This window comes from Ammospiza caudacuta, chromosome 6 (genome assembly GCF_027887145.1).
Source record: "Ammospiza caudacuta isolate bAmmCau1 chromosome 6, bAmmCau1.pri, whole genome shotgun sequence".
Classification (NCBI taxonomy): domain Eukaryota; kingdom Metazoa; phylum Chordata; class Aves; order Passeriformes; family Passerellidae; genus Ammospiza; species Ammospiza caudacuta.
Window position 1 is genome coordinate 40,832,536 of NC_080598.1, and position 20,824 is coordinate 40,853,359.

Genomic DNA, 20,824 nt, shown 5'->3' on the forward strand with positions numbered 1-20,824 from the left:
TCCACAGAAGAAGTGCAGGAAAAGAGTTCCATCATCCTGGATTTGCTGCATTAATTCTCCATGGCTCCTCGGTGTCCTTCAGTGTTGTATATTAATACCCACCTTAAGGACAACTAACTAAATGGATGAACTTGCCTCCCTCATAACATATGCCAGTACATAATCTGGCTATGAAGCAGAACCGGGAGAGAAACCTAAACATTCCACAGGAGGAACACCAAAGATAATGCTGTTAATAAATATTGTTACTGATAAGAATAAATGCTTTATATGAAAATGAAACAGCACTACAGCTTTTATGTAACATTACGCTAAATGCATTCTTATCATTCACATCAATAAGGATTCACTGCTCCTAGGTTTGATATATTTAGCAAACATTGACAGTGCATAATGCTACTGATGACCAAAAGTTTTTTTAGCGTTGCTATACAGATGCTCTTGTTAACATTTTTAACATTTAACATTTTAACATGCAAAAAATAGACCATGAGGATATCTCCTAAATTAAAAGTCAAAATACCCGGTTGAGACAAAAGGCCTCAGTAAGAAAACCTGTTTGAAAAGACTCTTTTTTATTAAAAACCACATATATCACTCAAATTAACCACAATATTAATTTTGACCTGATTTATTCACACAAATCGATCCAAGTTCATTTTAGGCCCAAAATATATATCATAAGAATACTAGTAAATTTTTCCAGGTACTAGAGAATCTTGTATAAATGAATCTGTTCGAGCGCTTCTCTGTCAACATCCTTTTCCATATACACATCATAGTTCAGCTGCACCTCTTCAACCCATTGACTGAGCTGTACATCTGTCTGAAACAAGGAAAGCAGATCCTTAAATCAACACCATGCTAAGAAACAGCAGGAGTTTCAAGGTTAAGGAGTTTCAACATTAAGAAGGCAAGACATAATATGAGAGATTAGTCATTCCAAATTATATGTAATGATAAATTAATTTCTGGAAAAGCCATTTTAACTCAAATAGGACATAATAAAGATAACTTTAAAAATTATCTCAGTCAATAGTCTAGATATTTTGTTAGCATATTACAACTGCCTTTATGCATTTGTGTATCCTAATTCAAAGGGTGACATTCTGACAGATGTGCTGAGGGAGCAAATAGTATAATGGAAGAATCACAGGTATTTTCATGTTTTACACACAGGGAGCATTGTATTAAGGCTACAAAGGGCTTCTCAGCTGCTCTGTGACTACAGCCTGCTCCAAGAAAAGTTCAAATGACACCACTGCTGGTTTTGAGGCTGAGGATCTACTTCACCCATCAGCATCCAGGCAACAAGTGATTCAATTTCTCTAAAACTAACTACTGTTGTGAGAAAATCACTATATACATAACCTTGTCATGTCTGATCAGTGTTTTGTTTCCTAACTAAAGCTAGGCCACATAATTTGCCCAGGTATCACACACATGATCTAAGATGACCGATGGCAGCACAGACAGAGGGCAGAGCGTGGCCCAGCACAGAGCATTCAACATCTCTGAAAGAGGCACTGCTGTTATGTTTGCTTCCAGCTGCAATTTAAAGCCATGTAACTGATCCAGGATGCCTGATGGTAGTCACTTGGCTGGTTGGGAGACCACATCTCTCACTAATCTGTACTTCCAAAAGCTCACAGTGCCATGTTAATACACATGTTAATAAAATAATTCATGCAGCCTACTGATAGAGGCTGGGATTTTCCTTTTCACTCAAGGACAATCTAAGTACAGGGAGATGTGCTGGTGGTCAGCCTCAAAACAGAATCCTGAGTCTTCCACCTTTTAATCTCTGCACAAAATTACTTATCCTTCCTTACAACAATACTGGCAAGCAGCTAACTTCAACTCCAGAAATGCCACTTTAACAGAAAATAACAAAATGTGTCAGCTGAAATAGGCTGAGGGAACTTACCTGGAGCTTTGAAAGTGATTCCTCAAGACTTGGAACTGTCACTAATAAGGACCCTCTTTTCCTTACATTACAAGCAATAAATTCCCAAGCTCTGAAACATATTTAAAGGCAGGTGACCAGTTTTTTGGGGAAAAAACACACATATTTGATATACAATGAATCTAACACTTGCAGTTTATTGGCTGGAGGTAGTCTAAGCTTAAAGACTTGCAATACATGCTTATCAGTCATTATTAATATCTAAGCAAATGTATTTGCAGGAATAAAATCAAGCTTTGGATTAAAAACACAGGGAATATACAGTCTTACAATTTTAGATTTTGTAACTTTATAATTCTCATACATACATGCATATCATTTGGTATTGTCAAGACTTTCACTATGAACAAGGATTAAACATTGACACTTGGCCCCTTTGGTTTGAAGAAAATCCAGTCCTGAAGTGCAGTCCTTTATTAACCTTCACAACAAGCTTCTCTTTATACACAAACTTCGTGCACAGTCGTGACAAAGTACTTCTCGTAAGGCATCAGTAGTCAGAGTACTTAAATATAGCCTCCAGCATTCCCTTTTAAAATTTTTTTTTGATTTTGCAAGTAAGATCATTTCTCGCAGCACAGCAATTCAAACTAAAAAGAATTTAATTTCCAGCATTCTTCAAATGTCATTTGTCTTCATGCTACTAATGCAACACTAAACCACTATTCCCAAGCTATGACAGAATCAAATGAATTCTCAGTCCTGTGCCTAGAAATATATCTCCTGGCATTTTGAAATACCCACTGTCCTTCACCCATCCACTCTGTGCCCGTCTGGTTGGTATTATCACCTGGTATCCAGGGCAGCAGGGCAAGCCTTAGCTGAAGCTGGTACAGAATGACAGACTTGGCTGGGACCAAGTGGAGACACAGGTACTCCTTTTTTCTGACTGCCCATTCTAAACTTAGGATGATCAAGTTATTTACACTTTAAACGGATGCTGCTGGCTTAGCAAAAGCTCATCTGTGAGTGCCTTGTACCTGAAAGAGAACCTTAGCCACATGTTTGTTTGCTACCACATCCTTACAAATATCTCTTAGCAGTATCATTCAGAACCATGCTTTGTTGTCTGTATATATTAAAGCTCTGACATCAGCGAGTCAGTGACTCTTACTTCTGAAGATTAAGCTTTATGCTGATACAGTAATCTCAGGTTCTTTAGCAGCAAGATACTATTTTAACATATCAGGGCAAGGATTCAAGCCAAGGTTTGGGTAAACAAAGCAGCAGTGTTCAGTGGGTTCAACAATAAACAACTGCCAGAACACCTTAGCAGTTAAGTATAACAATTAGAAGTAGACAGTATGAAACAATTTCCTTATATAAATTATGCATATGCCTTCAAAAAGCACAACCTTAAGGTTTTCCATTATTCACAAGGTAACACAGATATTTACAAAGAAATAGGTAACTTGTTTGGACACAGAGCTTACCTGGCCTGTTCCTGTCTGTCAAGAAAATATTCAAAGACATTATTCATTACAACAACATCAGCCTTCTGCAGAAGTGAGGGCTGAGTACAGATGTCTGCATGAACCACCTGAAGGAGAGAAATTTCCCAAGGCATAAATTAAGAGACAAATACAGCCTTTGAGAAGTCATGAAGCCTGTCAGCCTAATACAGCAGCTGCTACCACCCTTTTGAACCAGTCACAAAACCAGGTATTTTACTGGCTTCACAGTAGATAAAACTGACATATGCAACCATAATAACCTTTCAATTTTTTTTTAAAATCAGATTTAACTCTTCTAATTAAGATACTCAATCCATTATGCTAAGTAAAATAAAGTACATCTGAATTTTGGTTTAGAACTGTGTGCCATAAAAGAGGAGATGGCTGTCATATTCAACTTCCCTGTATTTTATCACAAATGTCCAGTGATTTCAGAAAAGTAGTTAAGCTAGTTGAAGCTATTTTGAGGATAATAAAAAGCATCTCACAGGGTCAGTGGGTTACTGAAGGATTATAGCTAGAAAAGACACTACAGACCCAGATTTGACAGCTGAATTCTCACAATGCTATTGGGACTGGGAATGTTGGAAAGGCAGGATGCTCAGTAGCACTGGAGGATCCCACTAAACAACTGCCTCTCCAGTCAGAACAAGAGGAGCTGTTTTGATTTCATCTACTTTCACCTACCAAAAAGGATATTAGCACATCATGTCATTTTTCAAAACAAGTGAGACAGGAGAATATGGATGCTCATTAACACTCTGATGTGTTTGATTTCCTCTTAAAGACGGAGAAATCTTATCAATCTGACTCAATGATCCATGTGGGTCCTTTTCAACTCAGGTCCTTTTCAACTCTATTATAATGCATCCCAAATCTGATGAGGAATGCAAACTGCAATATCTTTTGAAGGGATAAGTAGTAGTCAGCATGGATTCACTGAAGTCCTGCTTAACAAATCTGATTGACTTGTGTGATGAACCAACTACCTGCATGGATGAGGGGAGATCAGTGGATTTTGTCTATTTTGACTTCAGCAAGGCTCTCAACTCTGTTTCTCATAACATCCTCACAGGCACAGTCAGGGTGTGAGGGCTGGATGAGTGGACAGTGAGGACTGAGAATTGACTGAATGGCAGATCCCAGAGGGTCATAAACACTGGCACAGAGTCTACTTGGAAGCCTGTCACTACCGGTGTCCCCCAAGGCTCAGTACTGGATCCAGTATTGTTTCATTTATCCACACATGACTGGGATGAAGGGGAGATGCCTCCCCTGTAAGTTCACTGATGACACAGAGCTGGGAGGTGTGGCTGATGCTATGGAGGGATGGGCAGAGAGGAACCTTCTTAAATTCAGCAAAGGCAAATGCAGGGTCCTACATCTGGGGAAGAATAACCCGATGCACAGGATAGGATACTAATGGCAGTCCTACTATTTTAAACCACAATTCAGAAAGATGCTTGAACTACTGGAAAACTTTCAACATATGTCAATGTTTCCTTGGCCTGAATGACTGACTTAAGACTTGACCTAAAATTACTCTGCATTTACAGAGTAGGTGACCATACTGACCAAAGTGACCTAAGCACCTCATTCTGCCCATATCCTCATTCCTCTTGGGGACTTTGGGACCACATAAGCATGTCTGGCTGCACAGCGAGCCAGACCCAGATACTGTTGCACTCAAAACCCCAATATTGCTGGGTTTGATTTCAGCTGAACCAGCTCTCTGATCTGCTTGGCTGTGTACTGGCACAACAGAGGAGGCAGCAACTGATTTTAAAACTGCCCTGTCATCCAGTGGAATACACACCAAGCCTTTCATGACTACAGTCAATTTCTGAATTGAGGTCTCAAGTATCCTAAGATCTGCTGAACTGTTTACTTTCCTCCCAGTAGCTGAATGTTTCCTCAAATGGCAAAAGATGCTGAGCAACCCTCTATGTACTTTAACAAACCAAGTGTTGACCAAAGAAACACAAGGTTCAGTCAGAGATTTAGCCACTAAAGATACCATTTCACTTTGCTATCCTTTAGGAGCATATTCTAATAAAAATTCAGAATATCTTGAAAAAAACAATCTCTATTTAGAAGAGCCTCTAAAATGTTTTTCAAACTTGTGCCATGAATTATGACCAGCATCTGGATTCTCACAATTTTTCAACCTGATAAGTACCTCTAGAGAGAATTCATTTGGGGGTGAAATAAAAATATAAGATTGAAATGTTCAAAGCAGTGTGATAACAGGAGTCACATGACTAAATTAGCATTTAATGAGACTCAAATAGCTAAGTCCTCCGGCACTGCTTTGAAAACCTATTATCTTATCTTTATGCTCCAAAATGAATACTTCAGCAGAATTACAAGGTGTGAAGAAAATACATAAAAGCTTATAATAAAAAATATACAGGGCCGAAAAGCATGCCTATAGATCTCCAGCTCCACTAAATTAAGTTGACAGAGCTCCTAACTGTACTTTCAGTTTCATCACAGTCAAGTGTTATGAACATAAAACATACACAAAACCCAAAGGTTATGGATAAACTGTCAGCAACTGTGACTGAATTGAGCAACCCACTGCTACTGCTTACCCTGTGTTAAATATGTCTATTATTTATTTCTAGGTTAAAATTGGGTTACCTTAATACCTGAGAAATTACCACACTCAGCAGTTTGTGTGACTCCATTCAAGAGCACGTGCATACAACACAGGATTAAAGCCAGTATTCTATTCAGCATATTCTACTTACCAACTTTGGCTGGTAACAAAATCATGGGTCTGGTCCAGAAAGGAATTTTTTTTTCCTCTTTAAAATATTAGTAGCTATTCCCATAATGAAACTAGGGAAGTGAGTCCCATAATGATAGCACTTTCTTTGAAACCCATTTTGTTTGTGGAAGGTACATATACACTGGCATTCTATGAAAGGAAATATGAATAATTCTAAGTCCTTTAGGTATCCTTAGATGCAAATTTGCAAATCCTACAAACATTTTTCTGCTAACAAAAGTGAATCACAGACATTTACTTTAGTGTTTGTGACAGAAATTCTTTATACATTCAGTTTCACAGAAGTGAGTGGCAATGATGTCATTGATTTCACTGGGAGAACTGGCTAAGATTTATCTGTTTTGTGTGAGCCAACGGGTAAGTCCAGTCAGGAAAAAAGCTAAGTGATTGATATTTTGATAATTTCCCTCTTCCTCTTTACTATAAGGTTTTTATTTCCTAATGCAAAGCCTTTGTTTAGGATCAAAACCAGCTAAGGCAGAAACTTCTCAGAATGCTGATTTACCAGCCACTCACTCAAACCAGATACCTTGTACACAGTAGTTAAAAATACAAAAACTAAAACATATATTTGGTTACCTTTATTCTGTCAATGAACTCGTACTTTGTAATCATAATTTCTTGCAACTGGCAAAAGTCTGCATTCATTTCTACTCCATACAGCTGGGAAGCTGAGCTATAAAGATAACCCTACATTAGGAAAAGGAACTTTAGTAACTGTGATGCCTTTAAAACAAGTTCAAATTTTTCATTTAAAAAGAAGAGAATTAAACACAAGTTAAGATTAGAGAAACATTTTAAAATAGTGAGTTGAGAAATGTCTTTCAGTGGATGTGAAATATTTTTCAAAGCTAAGCTCCTGATTTGGCAATTCCTACTTAAGCCTCACAAATGTTAGTAAGAGATCCAAAATGACACATCAAAAAAACAAGAAAGGGAAAGCTCCAAGTTCACTTGAACTGCAAAACAGATGGAAAATAGTCTAAGAAAGAAAAAAGGTGTACAAAACAAATTACGAAAATAGTGTGAAGGGAAAAGACTCTACATGTCATTTTTGTTACTTGGGAGACTTGAAGAAGAAAATATCAAGAGAAAAGAAAAAAAACACAAGACATAACAGAGCCAAAATCAGTGAAAATGGAGGACAATATACCAATAATATAGTGGGATATTTTGATACCAAGTCTTTGTCAGCTTCTCTAAGTTAATGCATTACTGACATTTTCAGATGCTTCATACAGCTATATATGCAAAAAACAAAAAGCTAAATTATCATTTAATATTAAGCCCAAAAAATAGTTCAGTTTTGGGCTAAGATTTGGGGATTAGATTTGGGGAAGCCATTGGAAATGTTAGAGAAAAAAAGTACAAATACTTGAGCATACAGTGCCCTAACAAAGATACTGCTTTAAGCGCCACTGTCTCCATTGAGCAGAATAATTACACTTTGCCAACAATGGCAAAGACAAACAATGCTGAAGATACAGAATATCAGAGATCCACATGTATTACAACTTCATTATTAAGGTTTTCTGAAACCATTCTACTCAGAGAGTAGAAAAGCAACCTGTGAAGTCACCCTTCCTCCAAGGCAAGACCATATTACAAAGCAGAATGCTTTTTGTGAAAGAGTGCTTTAAAAGTATCTTCTACTATAATAATACAAGCATTTGAATACTTCAAAATAAAAATCAGCCTAGCCAAAGTGTTACCATTTAAGGACCCAATGCTGCAAATATTTACAAATGGGAGTAACTTTCCTCATTTGAGTGATCCCAAAATTAGACTATTCAAATGAGTAAAATCACATGCTCAAGTGTTTGCAAGACTGAGCCCTAAACACACATTGACTTTTTTAAGAAAGTAGTAATGTGTGTTTTGCATTGCTGTTGGCCATATGTTGTACCAGCCATGCCAAAAGCAATCAAAATTGCACTCAAGTTTCTTGATGAAGTATTTTATGTGCATTTTAAAATGCAGAGCAGGACAATATGTTTTTGGAGACAAATTCATATCAAAGTCTTCCTTTGTATATTTTAACAGTTTATCAGCTTCATAAAGGAATTTAACATAACTAATCTATATATAGGCATGGTCAAGACATAAGAGGACAAACTGACTTATGAAAGAGACAGCAGGAACGAGCAAAAGAGCAGCATGTGTGACAGCAATATGCTACTCTGTTGGACAACAGACTTTTCCTCTCCATAAGCAGGATCATTTCTATTCCCTCTTGTGAGGAACAGAGGAAGAACTGAAATTGCTAGTAAACAGCACCTTACACTATTCAGAGAGGCAGATCAGAGGTGCCTCTCAGAATGACCTATCCAGTATTGAGTAATGAGAGTAGGCAGTCAGAAAAGAGGGAAAATGTTTGTCACAGTAATAAAATATGAATTCCTGTGCTGGAAGTTACCGCAAATAGCACTGCACCAAGCCTGGAGCCAACGTCAACCACTACCTTTCCTGTCAGGTCAGGCAGTACATGGTGATAAAGAAACTTCAGTTCCATGAGGGAAAAGGAATGCGAAATAAACTCTGGGAAATAAGAACAGAACAAAGGTGTTGGGTGGGCAGTACTAACTACTGTGTAATTAACCATTGAAATAGTAACCTGAAGTATTATCTTCACTGAAAACTTGTGTGGTTTCTGGCCTGCACTAGTGCATTAGGGCAGGGTTTGCAGATCAGAGGTAACCAGCCAAGAAGCCTGTCCCAAGTCTGAGGATTCCTTGCCTTACATGGAGAATTTTGAAATCCTTCATGAAACTGAATTACCTTTTTCTGCACAGTATGTTAAATAATACAAAACGAAGTATCTTGGAACTATTTAACTGAAAAAGGAAACGTAGTAAACACAATTTGTGCAAAACTTTTTGTGGGCAGACATATTAACAGCTTTAATTTCAACTCCAAAGTTTTAATGAATGGAATGTTCTCCATATAAACCATTCCTTCAATGGCTGTGCTCCACTAGCAACAGCACTGATCTGTAGCACACCACACACAAGCTTTAAGACAGATGGTGGTTTCCACTGTTCTTCAGCATGTGAGAGGAGATGCAGGCTACTGCATGGACTCTACAGTATTGTCTTCCTCTTTCATCTTCCTCTCCAGTGGTACATAGCCTGCCTCTAACCTGCCCAGTTTTTGTGGGCAACAGTTGTCACTCACACTGCAAATTAATTCAACTTACATGTGTAGGAGGCTCCTTCCACTGGTTATGAGAAATAATTCTGGCCTGTATATTCCAGCAGCCTGGACAAAGTCCCCCATCAGCTGGATGTTGTCATGTCCAGCTGAGTCACTGCACAAACCAGTTTAGTTAAACTCAATTTGTTTCTCATGTTCCCAAAAGAACACTTACCTAAAGATGCAGTTTTGTATGAGCCACACTCTGTGCAGTAGCTCCTACTCATTTTCCCCTCCTCACACAATGAATCAACATCATCATCATCATAAAGGAATGCATCAACATGAATCATGGGCAGTGGATGCTGTTGTATCTGAAAAGAGGAACAAAACCTTAGAAAGGCATAACCAAGTCTCTTAACTTCAGTTACACTGTCACATGTTAACTGTCCCACCATCCTACCTTTCCCAAAATCCCCGAGATCCATGCTTTTCCCTATGCAACAATTACAAAAAAAAAAAAAAAAAATTAGCTACAGAAATCCTGCATGTAAACTGGGTTATCAAATTCCACTGAGATAACCGTAAGTGGTGGTCAACAAACAAAGCAAGCTGGTTTTGATATCTGAGTAGGGAGCCCTATGTGAATTTTGTCTCTTTAGTGCTTGCTTGGCTAGAGAACATAAAGGGTAAAAGCAGCTTTTCTTCCTCTTTTAATGAGAAGAATGTAACTTAAATTTAGCAGAAAGGTCAATTCTGCTTCTCAGCCTCAACTGACTGTTTTCATCGTGCCTTATGCCTCTATCTAGAAGCACCCCTAATTAACACAGGTGTCACTTTCAATCAAAAGTATACCAGTTGAGATGCCTGCCCTCTCATCATTTCAAGGGGCATAATCTTCATCCTCCTACTTATCTTTCCTCCCTTTTCCAGGCTTGCTGCATGTGGCCAATCCACTTCTCCCACTGAAGAGCCACACATCACTTTTCTGGGAAATGCATTAACTTTCCTTGCATACTGACAGGTCAAGTAGGAAAGGTGCACTCTCCTCCCACAGGACTCACAGCCATGAGAATCTGAAAAGAGCTGGATATCATCTCAGAGCTGCCCACATTATGGCAACAGCAAACACTGGCCTTGTGTTCCTGCTGTCTTTAAGGGAGCTGTTAAGAGTCTATTATGGAGCTAGCATTGAAGAATCACTGTGACAGGCGCCATACCACACAGAATGAAAGCTATCCCAAATAACATATGATCAAAGCATTAAAAACTATGAAGCAACTTTCTTGGAGTCATGCAAACATAGAGCAACAGACCTGAGAACCAAACTGAGATTTCCTATATGTCAATCCATGCTCATTTTCTATTATAAACTACTGCTAAAATGCTATCAGAATAAATTATGTGGTTCAGTAAAATCAGACCATAACAATTAGCTTACTTTCTGCACAGCTTGATGTTCTGAAGTGAACATTGCCTCGATGGGTAAACGATTCCGCAAATCTTCAGCGATATTTCTGAGCACAACATCGTTGTTACTCACCACAAGCTCATCAAAGTCATCTATAAATCAAGACAAACAAAAACCCCTGAACAATCATATCATGTGGACTAAGTGATGACCAGTACAATACAGTTGCAAGACATAAACAACACCAGATGGATAAGGTTTTTTATTCACATGCATTTTTGTTAGCTTTTCCAGCCAATGACTGATTTGGATTGTAATAACTTTGCCACGTAAAATAAATGCACTGCTTTTCTGAGATCTCAAATTATTTTCATATTATTTTCATATTTATAAATTTATAACTCACATATGATGGTCTGGGCTGCCACCAAAGTGATATTGTTTCAGTTTAAGATATAAAAAACATCAAAGATGTTTTTGAACTATTGGAGAAATTACAAAACTCAATAGTTGCCTGAATGCAGGCTTTTTTTTAATACAAGTTTCTTTTTATATGTATGATCTTTCTAATAAACATACAAAAAAATTGGGGATAATGCACAGTTCAACAGTGCAACTCACAATACATTTTACATCACCTAAACTATGAAAATATTTCAAATTAGAAGGAAAACAGGAATAAATGTAAACCAACACAATTTTGCAAAGCCACAGAGTAATTTTTTTGTTATTTTCCCAGGATATTCCTACATTACTTTAGCTCATTTTTTTAAAAGACATCTAGAAAAAAGATTCAGAAGGAAACCATGTGAAGACACTAATCCTTTTTTCTTCCAAGGCTCAATCAATAGTAAGTGTCATTACTTCTTCAAACTGCTCTTTTAAAAATGACTGGTAATGCTGGGGACTCTACAACCACCCTTAGCCATCTATTCCAGTGCTTGACTACCCTTAATATTAGAAAGGAAAACCCTTCTTAATTACTGATTTTGATATCCTCTGCCACTACTTAGTATTTTCTGCCCCACTCACAATGGAAATAGCAAACTTTGTTGCTTTCTATTATACAGTAACTATTTACTTCCCTGAAGACTCATCACGTGTCACATCAGTCTCCTTTCCAAGAAAAACCAAGATTTGCCTACCCAGACTGTTCCTGGTTTTTTTTTTTTTCTTTCCTAGTGTGTGAGGATTCTCAACACCTCCCTCTGGATCTCCTGGACTCATCCTTTCTGCCCTGCAGTATTGAGAACTCCAGCTAAAGGTTTACTTGCTCATACCAGAGTTTTCACATCTTGCAGCCAACATCCTGCTTATATCCCCCAATTTCTTGTTAAGAGTATGATGTTCCTAACTGGCATCAGTACAAGATCTGCTTTATGCCTGTACTCTGCTCTTTTCTTGTTATATTGTCCTCAAAAGAAGGATTAGATGAAATTCCTTTTTGTCTGGATATCTCACTGCTTGAAGGATGTTGAACTGGTTCTAAACAAAGGCACATCACAGCTCAAAGCTACAAACCTGTCAAAGACAACCACCACCACCAAAAAGCAGCCACTAATCGAATCCTGAAAAAATATACCAAACCCATCCACTGAGTCTTGTCTAAAAGTGAGACGAATATGTATGTCCCCTCTTCTCCACCCCTTCTGGTTTGCTTCTTGTTTTTAGACTGCTGCATCACTCACAAAAAGAAAATCTGACAGCTTTTACAGGTGTTTTAAAAAAAGGCAATGTTTGCTAGCATTGCTGTTCCAGGTGGGAACATTAGTACAGAAAAGCTTGATGGAAAACAGGTTCAAAATAAATCTACAGAACACACTACAAGTTTCTCTATGCTAATATATTTAACCTTTCCTGTGGATCACAGGAAATGCTAGAAAGACTGAGAAATTTTAAGGCTAGTATAGGAATCAGAAACCTGCAAACCTTTAAACTATGATACTTTAAACTAAATGCTTCTGAAATGGTTTTTGCTTAAGCACTGTAGTGAGAACAATATGATTAAAGAAAGCATCATTCATTGGTGCAAAAGGCTCTTCTTTAGACTGCAAATGTAAATGGTTCTTTCAACACATCCAAAAATGGACCCAAACAGACAATCCTGAATCCCCTGTAGTAAGCAGCAGAAACTTTAAATTATCTGTATTTCCCTAAGATCTATTTGGTTTATAATTTATTAAACATACAGTAGTAATGCTCCAAAGCCCTGATGGGCCATTAGCACTGGTAGTTGTTATGCTTCAGGAAGGCAATTTACTGCTCCAAAGTGCTCACAGTTCCGTTCTCCAGAACTTCAGCTCCTAGAGAGATGCACACTTTGCAGCAAGGAACACAGACACAGGCAGCAGCTGCAACAGCAGCAACACCAACACAACAGGTGCAATGCAGCAGCTCCAGCTTGGCAGCATTTTAATTTGAAACCTCTAATGAGCACCCATCCTGTTAAATACACAGCCCATCCAACAATTTGCAGATTTGTTATGAACATCCCAGAAGCACAGTGATCTTTCCAACCAGCTCAGGGAAGATTTCTATGGATGTGACACAGCACAGAAGTAAACCCAGATATTATGGGAAGGGAAGGTGGGCAAATCTAACTGTAGCTTAACTGACACCATCAGCACCCTGACATGCCCTCAGAGTGCCAAGGCACCAGTTTGCTGAGGTGGATAACCTCTGAAGGAGCAAGGGGAAAAGTCATGCTACAGACAGAACAAGAGAGTAGAAAGCTGATATTGGCAGCTGAACAGATCAGTGCCTGTGGGCAATAAGCCTCTACATCTGGCACTTGCTTTAAAACAATACTATTACTATGCAAGAGAGCTCATCCAGCTGTTATAGTGCCTGTTAAGAGTATCAAATTCATATATAGCATTTAATGAAATGCAGGAAGTATTCCTAGACCACCAGGCCAGCCACATCACACTGCAAATACAGAACTTCAGCTCTCTTGCTCCCAGATCTAGTGCGTCAATAGGATCTGCTCCCTCATGCCCTGGGTGACCTTTCCTGGCCAACATTAGTGATGGAGAGCTCTCCAGAGCATGCAGTGTTCCAGCTCCACAGAACAGAAACACACACCTTCAGTGGGACACAGGCAGCACATCCATCTTCCTCTAACCCAGAAAATCCTTCCCTGCCCTGAGTTCAATCTGTGCAGTACCTGGCACAATGCTGACCACCTTGCATAGGGCCCTCTGATCTCTCCTTGTGACACAAAGTATGACACACACGAGTTCTTGTATGCTCTGTACAAAACAAGTCCTAAGGACAACACATATGCATCTCAAACAAAAAACTGTTGAAACACTGACCCTGAAAAATAAATGACAAATGGAAGTGCTCCTTTCTAACTAACAGTTAATACTCTAAAGCACAATAAGCAGGAAGAAAAAAGGAGAAGGAGATCTGAACAGACTTCATCTGAGATGACAAAATGGCAGCTGGAGCAGAAGCTGTGTGTGCAACACTCCACACCTGTGTGTATAGTCTGTGACTGAACTCTGACACACAGAGTCAGGACTCCTTCCTGTCAAAGCACGAAACAGCAACAGCTACCACAATAACTCATTTACTTTTGCAGTATGTAAATATTTGTAGATTGCCATCAAGTAGGAAACATCAGTGCCAAATATGAAAATATGCATCTCTGCTGGTACAGTTTTATCAACTCCACCCTCGTGTTTAACAAATTGTTCACTCTTGAAAATCTCAGTATCGCCTTAAAAGGAATCTTCAAAGAAGAAACAAAAGAGAAAAGTATTTTATATATCATTTTAGTACCTGTTACATACATGAAATGTATACAATATGAAATGGAGAGTGTGCAAGCCAACCTGTGTTCATTGCACAGACAACTAACCAGGAAAGAAATGTACAGTTCATGAAACACTGCAAGATGAATCACAATCATTTGTTTGTGGAGGAAGTCTGAGTGTGCAGTGTTTGTATTTTACTTCAAAAACCGGTTCCACTGGATTTACTCAACATGCATTTATAAAATTTAATTAACACGTTGCAAAAAGGCTCATTATCACCCTGGTGCTAGTCAGCCTTTCTACAGAAGCTAAGAAAACATCACAAAGCCTCACACCAGATAGAGAGCACCGCTACACCAACATCTGAACACCCTGGCACTGCAAAATACAGGATTGAAGACAAGCAATGTGTGATTTCCAAATGACAACAGAAGATTACATGTCCCTGAGGGAAAGAAGAGAATTTAGCAAAGGCAACCATAGCAGCAAGCACTTTATGGTCTTCTAGATATATACTCTGACTCACAGAAGAGAAAAGCACATATTAACAGCTGTGTTACTTAAAACAAGGTTGATTTAGTAATTCAGCATTTTTAATAATACTGGAGAACCAAGTCAAGGAAGAAGCACCACATCCCTAAAATTTAGTATTGCCCTTTTTGGCTAAATAATTTGAGAAGCAATATGTGACCTCAGTATACCAAGTACCTCAGGAACTCTAAATATTATTTCTGTCCCAAAGCATACATAGTTAATGGTAGAAAGTAATTGGCTTTTTCCAACAGAAATATAACCAGAGTTCATTTTATTAGTTTAAGTCTTTTACACTGGTTAATTGAAAGAAGCTTTGAAGTTCAAATTTAAACAAGGTAAGTCTCATACTGTTTCACAATCCCTAGTTTCCCCCACCATTATTACGTTTCAATGACTAACAACTTAGAAGTATTTGGTATTCTTCTTGAGACCTCTCTCACACCAGTATCACTTGTCACAACAAAGGAAATTAATGCCAATTCCCACAGTTGATGATTCATCCAATTATAGGTAACATCCCACTTTAGTTTATCAAACAGAACAGTGGAAAAGATTTTTGGTATGGTATCATTTCAACAAATAAATGTTAATGTAAAAATGCAATGCTATTTTTATCTCTTCTGAAAGGATATTTCAGTTGAATAAATCACTTCTACAAATTTGGATATGAAGCCTTGTACTAAATTACTTTTTCACACAAACACAAAACCACAGACTATACTTGTCACATTGCAGAAACCCACATTTTCATCCTTTTTAAAGATACTCGTTCCACTTTAGTTTCATCTGCAGACTGAAAGGAAACATTTAAAGAATCAAGTGTTTTCTTATCCTGTTTCCTCTTCTTGTGAAAATTATCATCTGATAACTTTACCTAGCAGGTCAGAGAATATGACAATTCCAAGATAATAAAGTACAAGAAATGCTGGACACACTTGGTCTGCTCCTAAGAGTATGATGAAAAGTTTTTTCTCTGTATGCAGAACACTGTACTAAAGCAGCACATCCTCCAGTATCAGTTAAGTTGACTTTATCAGATACTCTTCCCTCACTGCCTGTTAACAACCTGAATTTACAGCACTGACTGCCCTCAACTTTCAAGTTACAAGACTAAATTGTACTCCAACCTCTTAAAAAGCTGGTTTGCTTCCAGTACAAGTTAATCCATTAAAAAAAAATTAGTACTTAATTATACGTTGTTTATCCTTAAATTAGAAGATTTGCAATGATTATTATTCAATTACTATTTTGAGTGATACTCTTGATATTGAATATTTTGAGTACTGCAGGAACAATCAACAATTCAGACCAGTATATCACTTTGAAATCTTAGCTTCATATTCTCTCAGGAAATGCATAGACTGGAAACGGTTTGTAGAGTGTTTTATTACACTGTTGCATGAACTGAAAAAAATTTAGAAGTTAGTATCACAACAGTAATATTTACCCATGATGGAAAAATATTTCAACCTTAGACCCCATGACAGAACACAAGAAGTGTAAAGGGTCTTACCACCTTATCTGTGCTTCACTGACACTGACTGAGGGACAGCTTTGTAATCTGCATTTAAGCGCTAAGCACAGCAAAAGCATTCAGTGGGTGCCAGTCGGTAGAGTGGTTTGGTGACTTCAATCTCAAACTCAAGATTCAGATTCCTGTATTTACTTCCCCTGATTCCTGTGGTGCTGCTCATGTAAACAGATAGCTTGGTCAATTCACTGGTTATCTCCTCCAGCATTCATTCTTACCAAATGCAACCTTTTCTGCTACTAAAAATTTTAGAAATCTGGACAGTGGAGGTTCACGTGGGAATTTGCCCCAGCTCTACATCAAATGCTGGGACCCAGCTGAGGGGGATTGTCAGGGGGGTTTCCCAAGTGGTTTGAATTAGCTCTTGGGCTTCACCCAGGTTTTCTTAGCCGGAACTTCTGGAACACGGTTATTGCAAAAGGATATTAAAGCATTAATCATGCTATTATAAAAAAGTTAAGACACGAAAGGTTCCTGTTCCTTTTTCCAGCTCTTATTATTTAATTTTCTTTAAGATCTAAGACAAACTCAAAAGAAAAGCTGGAATGCAAGTCACCGTGAAATGACGTACATCTCACTGCAGTGTGTGGGAAGAGCTGGCTGATTGTGAAACAGCCAAGCAGTGTTGCTAAGCAGCTGCCTTAAAACACCAACGTCTTCTTCCATCACACATAAAGATTTGGAATTTCTAAAATTCTCAATACAAAAAACCCCACATTCATAAGAAAAGCAAAAAAAACCCAAATAGAAAAGAAAAAAAAAAACTAATAGAATCTTTCATTCACTTACATTCCTGTAATTACCAAGTAAGGTTAGTCAAAAATCATTGGAGTGAGAATATGTTCAATGTTCTTTCAGTTCAAAATATGTAAGGCTTTACTTTAGGTAAGATAACTCACTTTACTATAAACAATTCACATCTTCCATGGAAGTTTGTCAGTAGCATTTCATGCCTTCAGTGTGTGAGTCAGAAAACACCAACTAAGTTACAGTAATAACTAAGGCTGTCTTTGCAACAACACTGATCTTAAAGGTCATCCACTTTATGCAGGACTTTAAGGGTGCATGTACACTTTAATTCAGAGATGTGTGAAGAAGGAAAAAGCCTGACTCCAGCCAACACTGGAACCATGCCCAGTTCTCCTCAGCTGGAGGTAAAAGTATAAGCTCAACACCTTGACAGAAACAGGAATGGGATACAGGAGGAGAAGGCAGGGAACTGACACTTCACAGAAAAGGAGTTTGTCTGTGGAGATACCATTTTTATTTCCATTTATCCTATCCTAGTTTTCATTCACAATATTATCTCCCCATCTCTGCCACTTTTTTTTTTTCTTTTGCTCATCAGAGGTTTGTTTCCTTCCTACATCTGTATCACCAAAGATTAGGCTTTTATTTCTGTGTGGCACAGAGATCTGGTAACTTTTTATGTCTCCCATAAAACAGTCGTCTTTAGGCACAGATAGAACACCACATTCCCTAGCTGTATTCAGGGTCCAGCAACAGAAACCTCTACCAGCGCCTCACTATCCCCAGTCCAAGCACTATTAATTATCACAGGACTAGCTAGGTATTAAAATGGGCAGTATAATTATTCAAATGCAACAATTCTGAGAGGGAAAAAAAAGCCACACTAAAAGTTACTGCCAGTATGCAGCCACAGAAGCAGCTCAGAGAAACAATACTAAGAGAAGCATCATCAAGAGTGCTATGCTAGGGACATCACAGAAAATATTTGCATCTCTGAGGAAAATGCAAAAAAGTTAAAGGAATGTGACCTGCAGGACAAATGCTCACTTACTGTCCAATGCTGCAAGAAAATAAAACCAGTAAGGTACAGATACTGATCTTGCATTCTAGTCCTGTCTTCAGGGTGAAAACTAGAAATAAAGCAGGACATAGCCATCCAGACAAAAGAGATCAGAAAAACAGGAACAGGTTAATGACCCAAAGAGGCGGTGAAACATATATTGATTGTTTAACAATGAAAAGTTTTTACACATAGGCATAAAGCTTTCTAATTTCCACTCTTTTATCATATATCTACATGTAAACATATATGTATATTAGAGAGGGAGACTGCAGCACCTTGAGAGAGCACTAGAACTGGGTAAACATTGATATTTTTCCACTGGCAACTTCTACAAGCATTAGCATGAGGCCAAATTCTACAGGCTCTAAATGTCTCCACAAATGTGGCAATCAGGGGAAATAAGATTAGCCTAAGTCACACATTCTAAATTACAATTGAAACAAATGTGGTTGCCTACAGTTCTATACTGCATCAGCAATTCACAAAATACAATCACAACATGTAAGCAAATGCCGAGGATGCAGATTACTAAAGTACAACTTGATTTCTCAGAATACTAATTAATAGCATACAGCAAGGATATTAACAATGAGCATTTTAAAAGAGAAAATTAGCATAAAATATTATCAGAGCACAAGCCTGTAAGCAAAGAATCCTAAACCAAAAAAGATTCTGAAGCTGGCCTGACAAGGAGACTACAGAAATGAAATTATATTCATTACTCCAGCTGCTTGATCCTGACTGCCCTGTCCACTGTTCCCTGATCTGCAGCATATGAGCTGAAAAGCCATTGAATGGCAACTGTAAAGCTAATTATGTTTAAAGATGATGCACATAGTGAAGCAGCAGCCATCACTATTGATGCAAACAGTATAAAAATAGAAGGACACAGATTGCTCAGACACACACACAGAGTAGTTCAAGATTTGGAACCTAATCTGCTCTTTAGGTTGCATCTTAATTATGAAGAGCAAATATGAGGCACAAATACATGAATCCGTTCACTGAAAGACCTAGGCAAAAAGCTAGATCATTAAAATTCAGAAAAAATATTTGAGAGATCATAATAAAGGCTAGTGACCATAGCATATCATCTTTCACAGAAACCATCTATAGAAAGTTCGGAAGCTGTAACATTAAAAAAAAAAAATTAAAATGTGTTCACTGACAAAGGATTTTGGAGTCTACATAAACTATGCTCAAAACATTGGCTAAAAATTCCTATGGCAGAAGTAAAACACGATCATAGAATTGAAACAGAGAAAATAGTAAGTATTAGTTTCCTAACTGAAACAGTTCAGCAATTTCAAGTTTCACTAGTAAGCTCGCATGTGCTTTGCTGTATTTGTAAAGGGGTCAGGAAGCTGAGAAAGCTCTATATGCACACCACCACACAAACTAATACAGTGTGTAGGAGCTGCAATGATTTATGTTAAGTGAATAATCAATATGAATGATTGCATGAGAAATTCAATGAGATTTTTATATATTAGAGCATATGGGATAGAAGAAAACCACTTCTAACAAGATTATTTACAGTAACCCAAGCACTGTTTAGAAGTGTCCAGACAAGACCTCAGAACTGGAAGGATGCAGTACTGCTTATAGCAGACTGCTCTAGCATTATGTCTATATACATACAGACATATGCACGTGTAGATAGATATACACGCAGGTATGTGAACATACACACATGTAAGTAAGAATGTTTAATTGCAAGTAACACTAAGTACTGCCATCAAAATACAGCCTTCACGTTCTAGGGAGGCCCATGTCTGCTCTAGCCGTGGAGGCCGACTCCAGATGCTCTGAAACATTTGGCAATGTCTCACCTAGGAAAGAGCCCGCCTGGGTGGGAGGGCTGCGTGCCTGTCACAGGCAGCAAAGGCTGTTCCCAGCCGCTTCTCTTCCCGCAAATCCAGCAGAGGGCCTGCTCCCCCTGAGAAGGATCTGTCCTGCCACTCATCCGAGTGACTGCGGGAGCCACTAACCACAGGGCAACACGGAGTGAGCTTGCAGCTCCAAGTACCCGGACAGCTGGACAAGTCCTGGGTGTCAGAGCTGCCCTTTGTGCCACGGTCCCTGTGTGTTGGTGCTGCCTTAGGAAGTTGTTTTTGTCCTAAAGTGGACGTGCTGGAGCAAAGACCCAAACAAGAAGCATAACCTGAGCAAAGCAGGGGAAGTACTGTATCATATGATGAATTTCTGCCAACACACGATCATCAGGGGAGGTTTACCACCCAGGAGACAATCATTAATAAACAGGACACACACATACTGGATCTTAAGACTGGGCCACAAAATTGGAGGGGTCTGGGAAAATGCACATACCTCCTGAGACTAAGCAGGGTTTAGACTTTATTCAGCAGAGCACTATGTGACTATCGCTTTAACGCACTGCCTATGATGAGGTTTTCCGTGTCATCTT

General features: G+C 38.4%; 1 protein-coding gene across 3 annotated transcripts; it reads right to left on the minus strand.

The window, feature by feature from the left end:
• Window positions 1-512: 512 nt before the first annotated feature.
• LOC131559400 (uncharacterized) lies at window positions 513-20,784 on the minus strand. 3 transcript variants are annotated; one of them, XM_058807724.1, is made up of 8 exons: window positions 20,728-20,784; window positions 10,788-10,909; window positions 9,582-9,720; window positions 8,631-8,752; window positions 6,794-6,904; window positions 3,400-3,506; window positions 1,928-2,018; window positions 513-826 (listed from the first exon to the last, which is right to left on the minus strand). In XM_058807724.1, the coding sequence occupies exons 2-8, from the start codon at window positions 10,818-10,820 to the stop codon at window positions 710-712; spliced, it is 720 nt and encodes a 239-aa protein (XP_058663707.1). In that variant the 5' UTR covers window positions 10,821-10,909; window positions 20,728-20,784; the 3' UTR covers window positions 513-709. The 3 variants fall into 3 exon arrangements, with proteins under 3 accessions (XP_058663707.1, XP_058663708.1, XP_058663709.1); XM_058807725.1 differs by lacking the exon at window positions 20,728-20,784 and adding an exon at window positions 18,385-18,464; XM_058807726.1 differs by lacking the exon at window positions 20,728-20,784 and having other exon boundaries at window positions 10,788-10,995.
• Window positions 20,785-20,824: the final 40 nt, after the last annotated feature.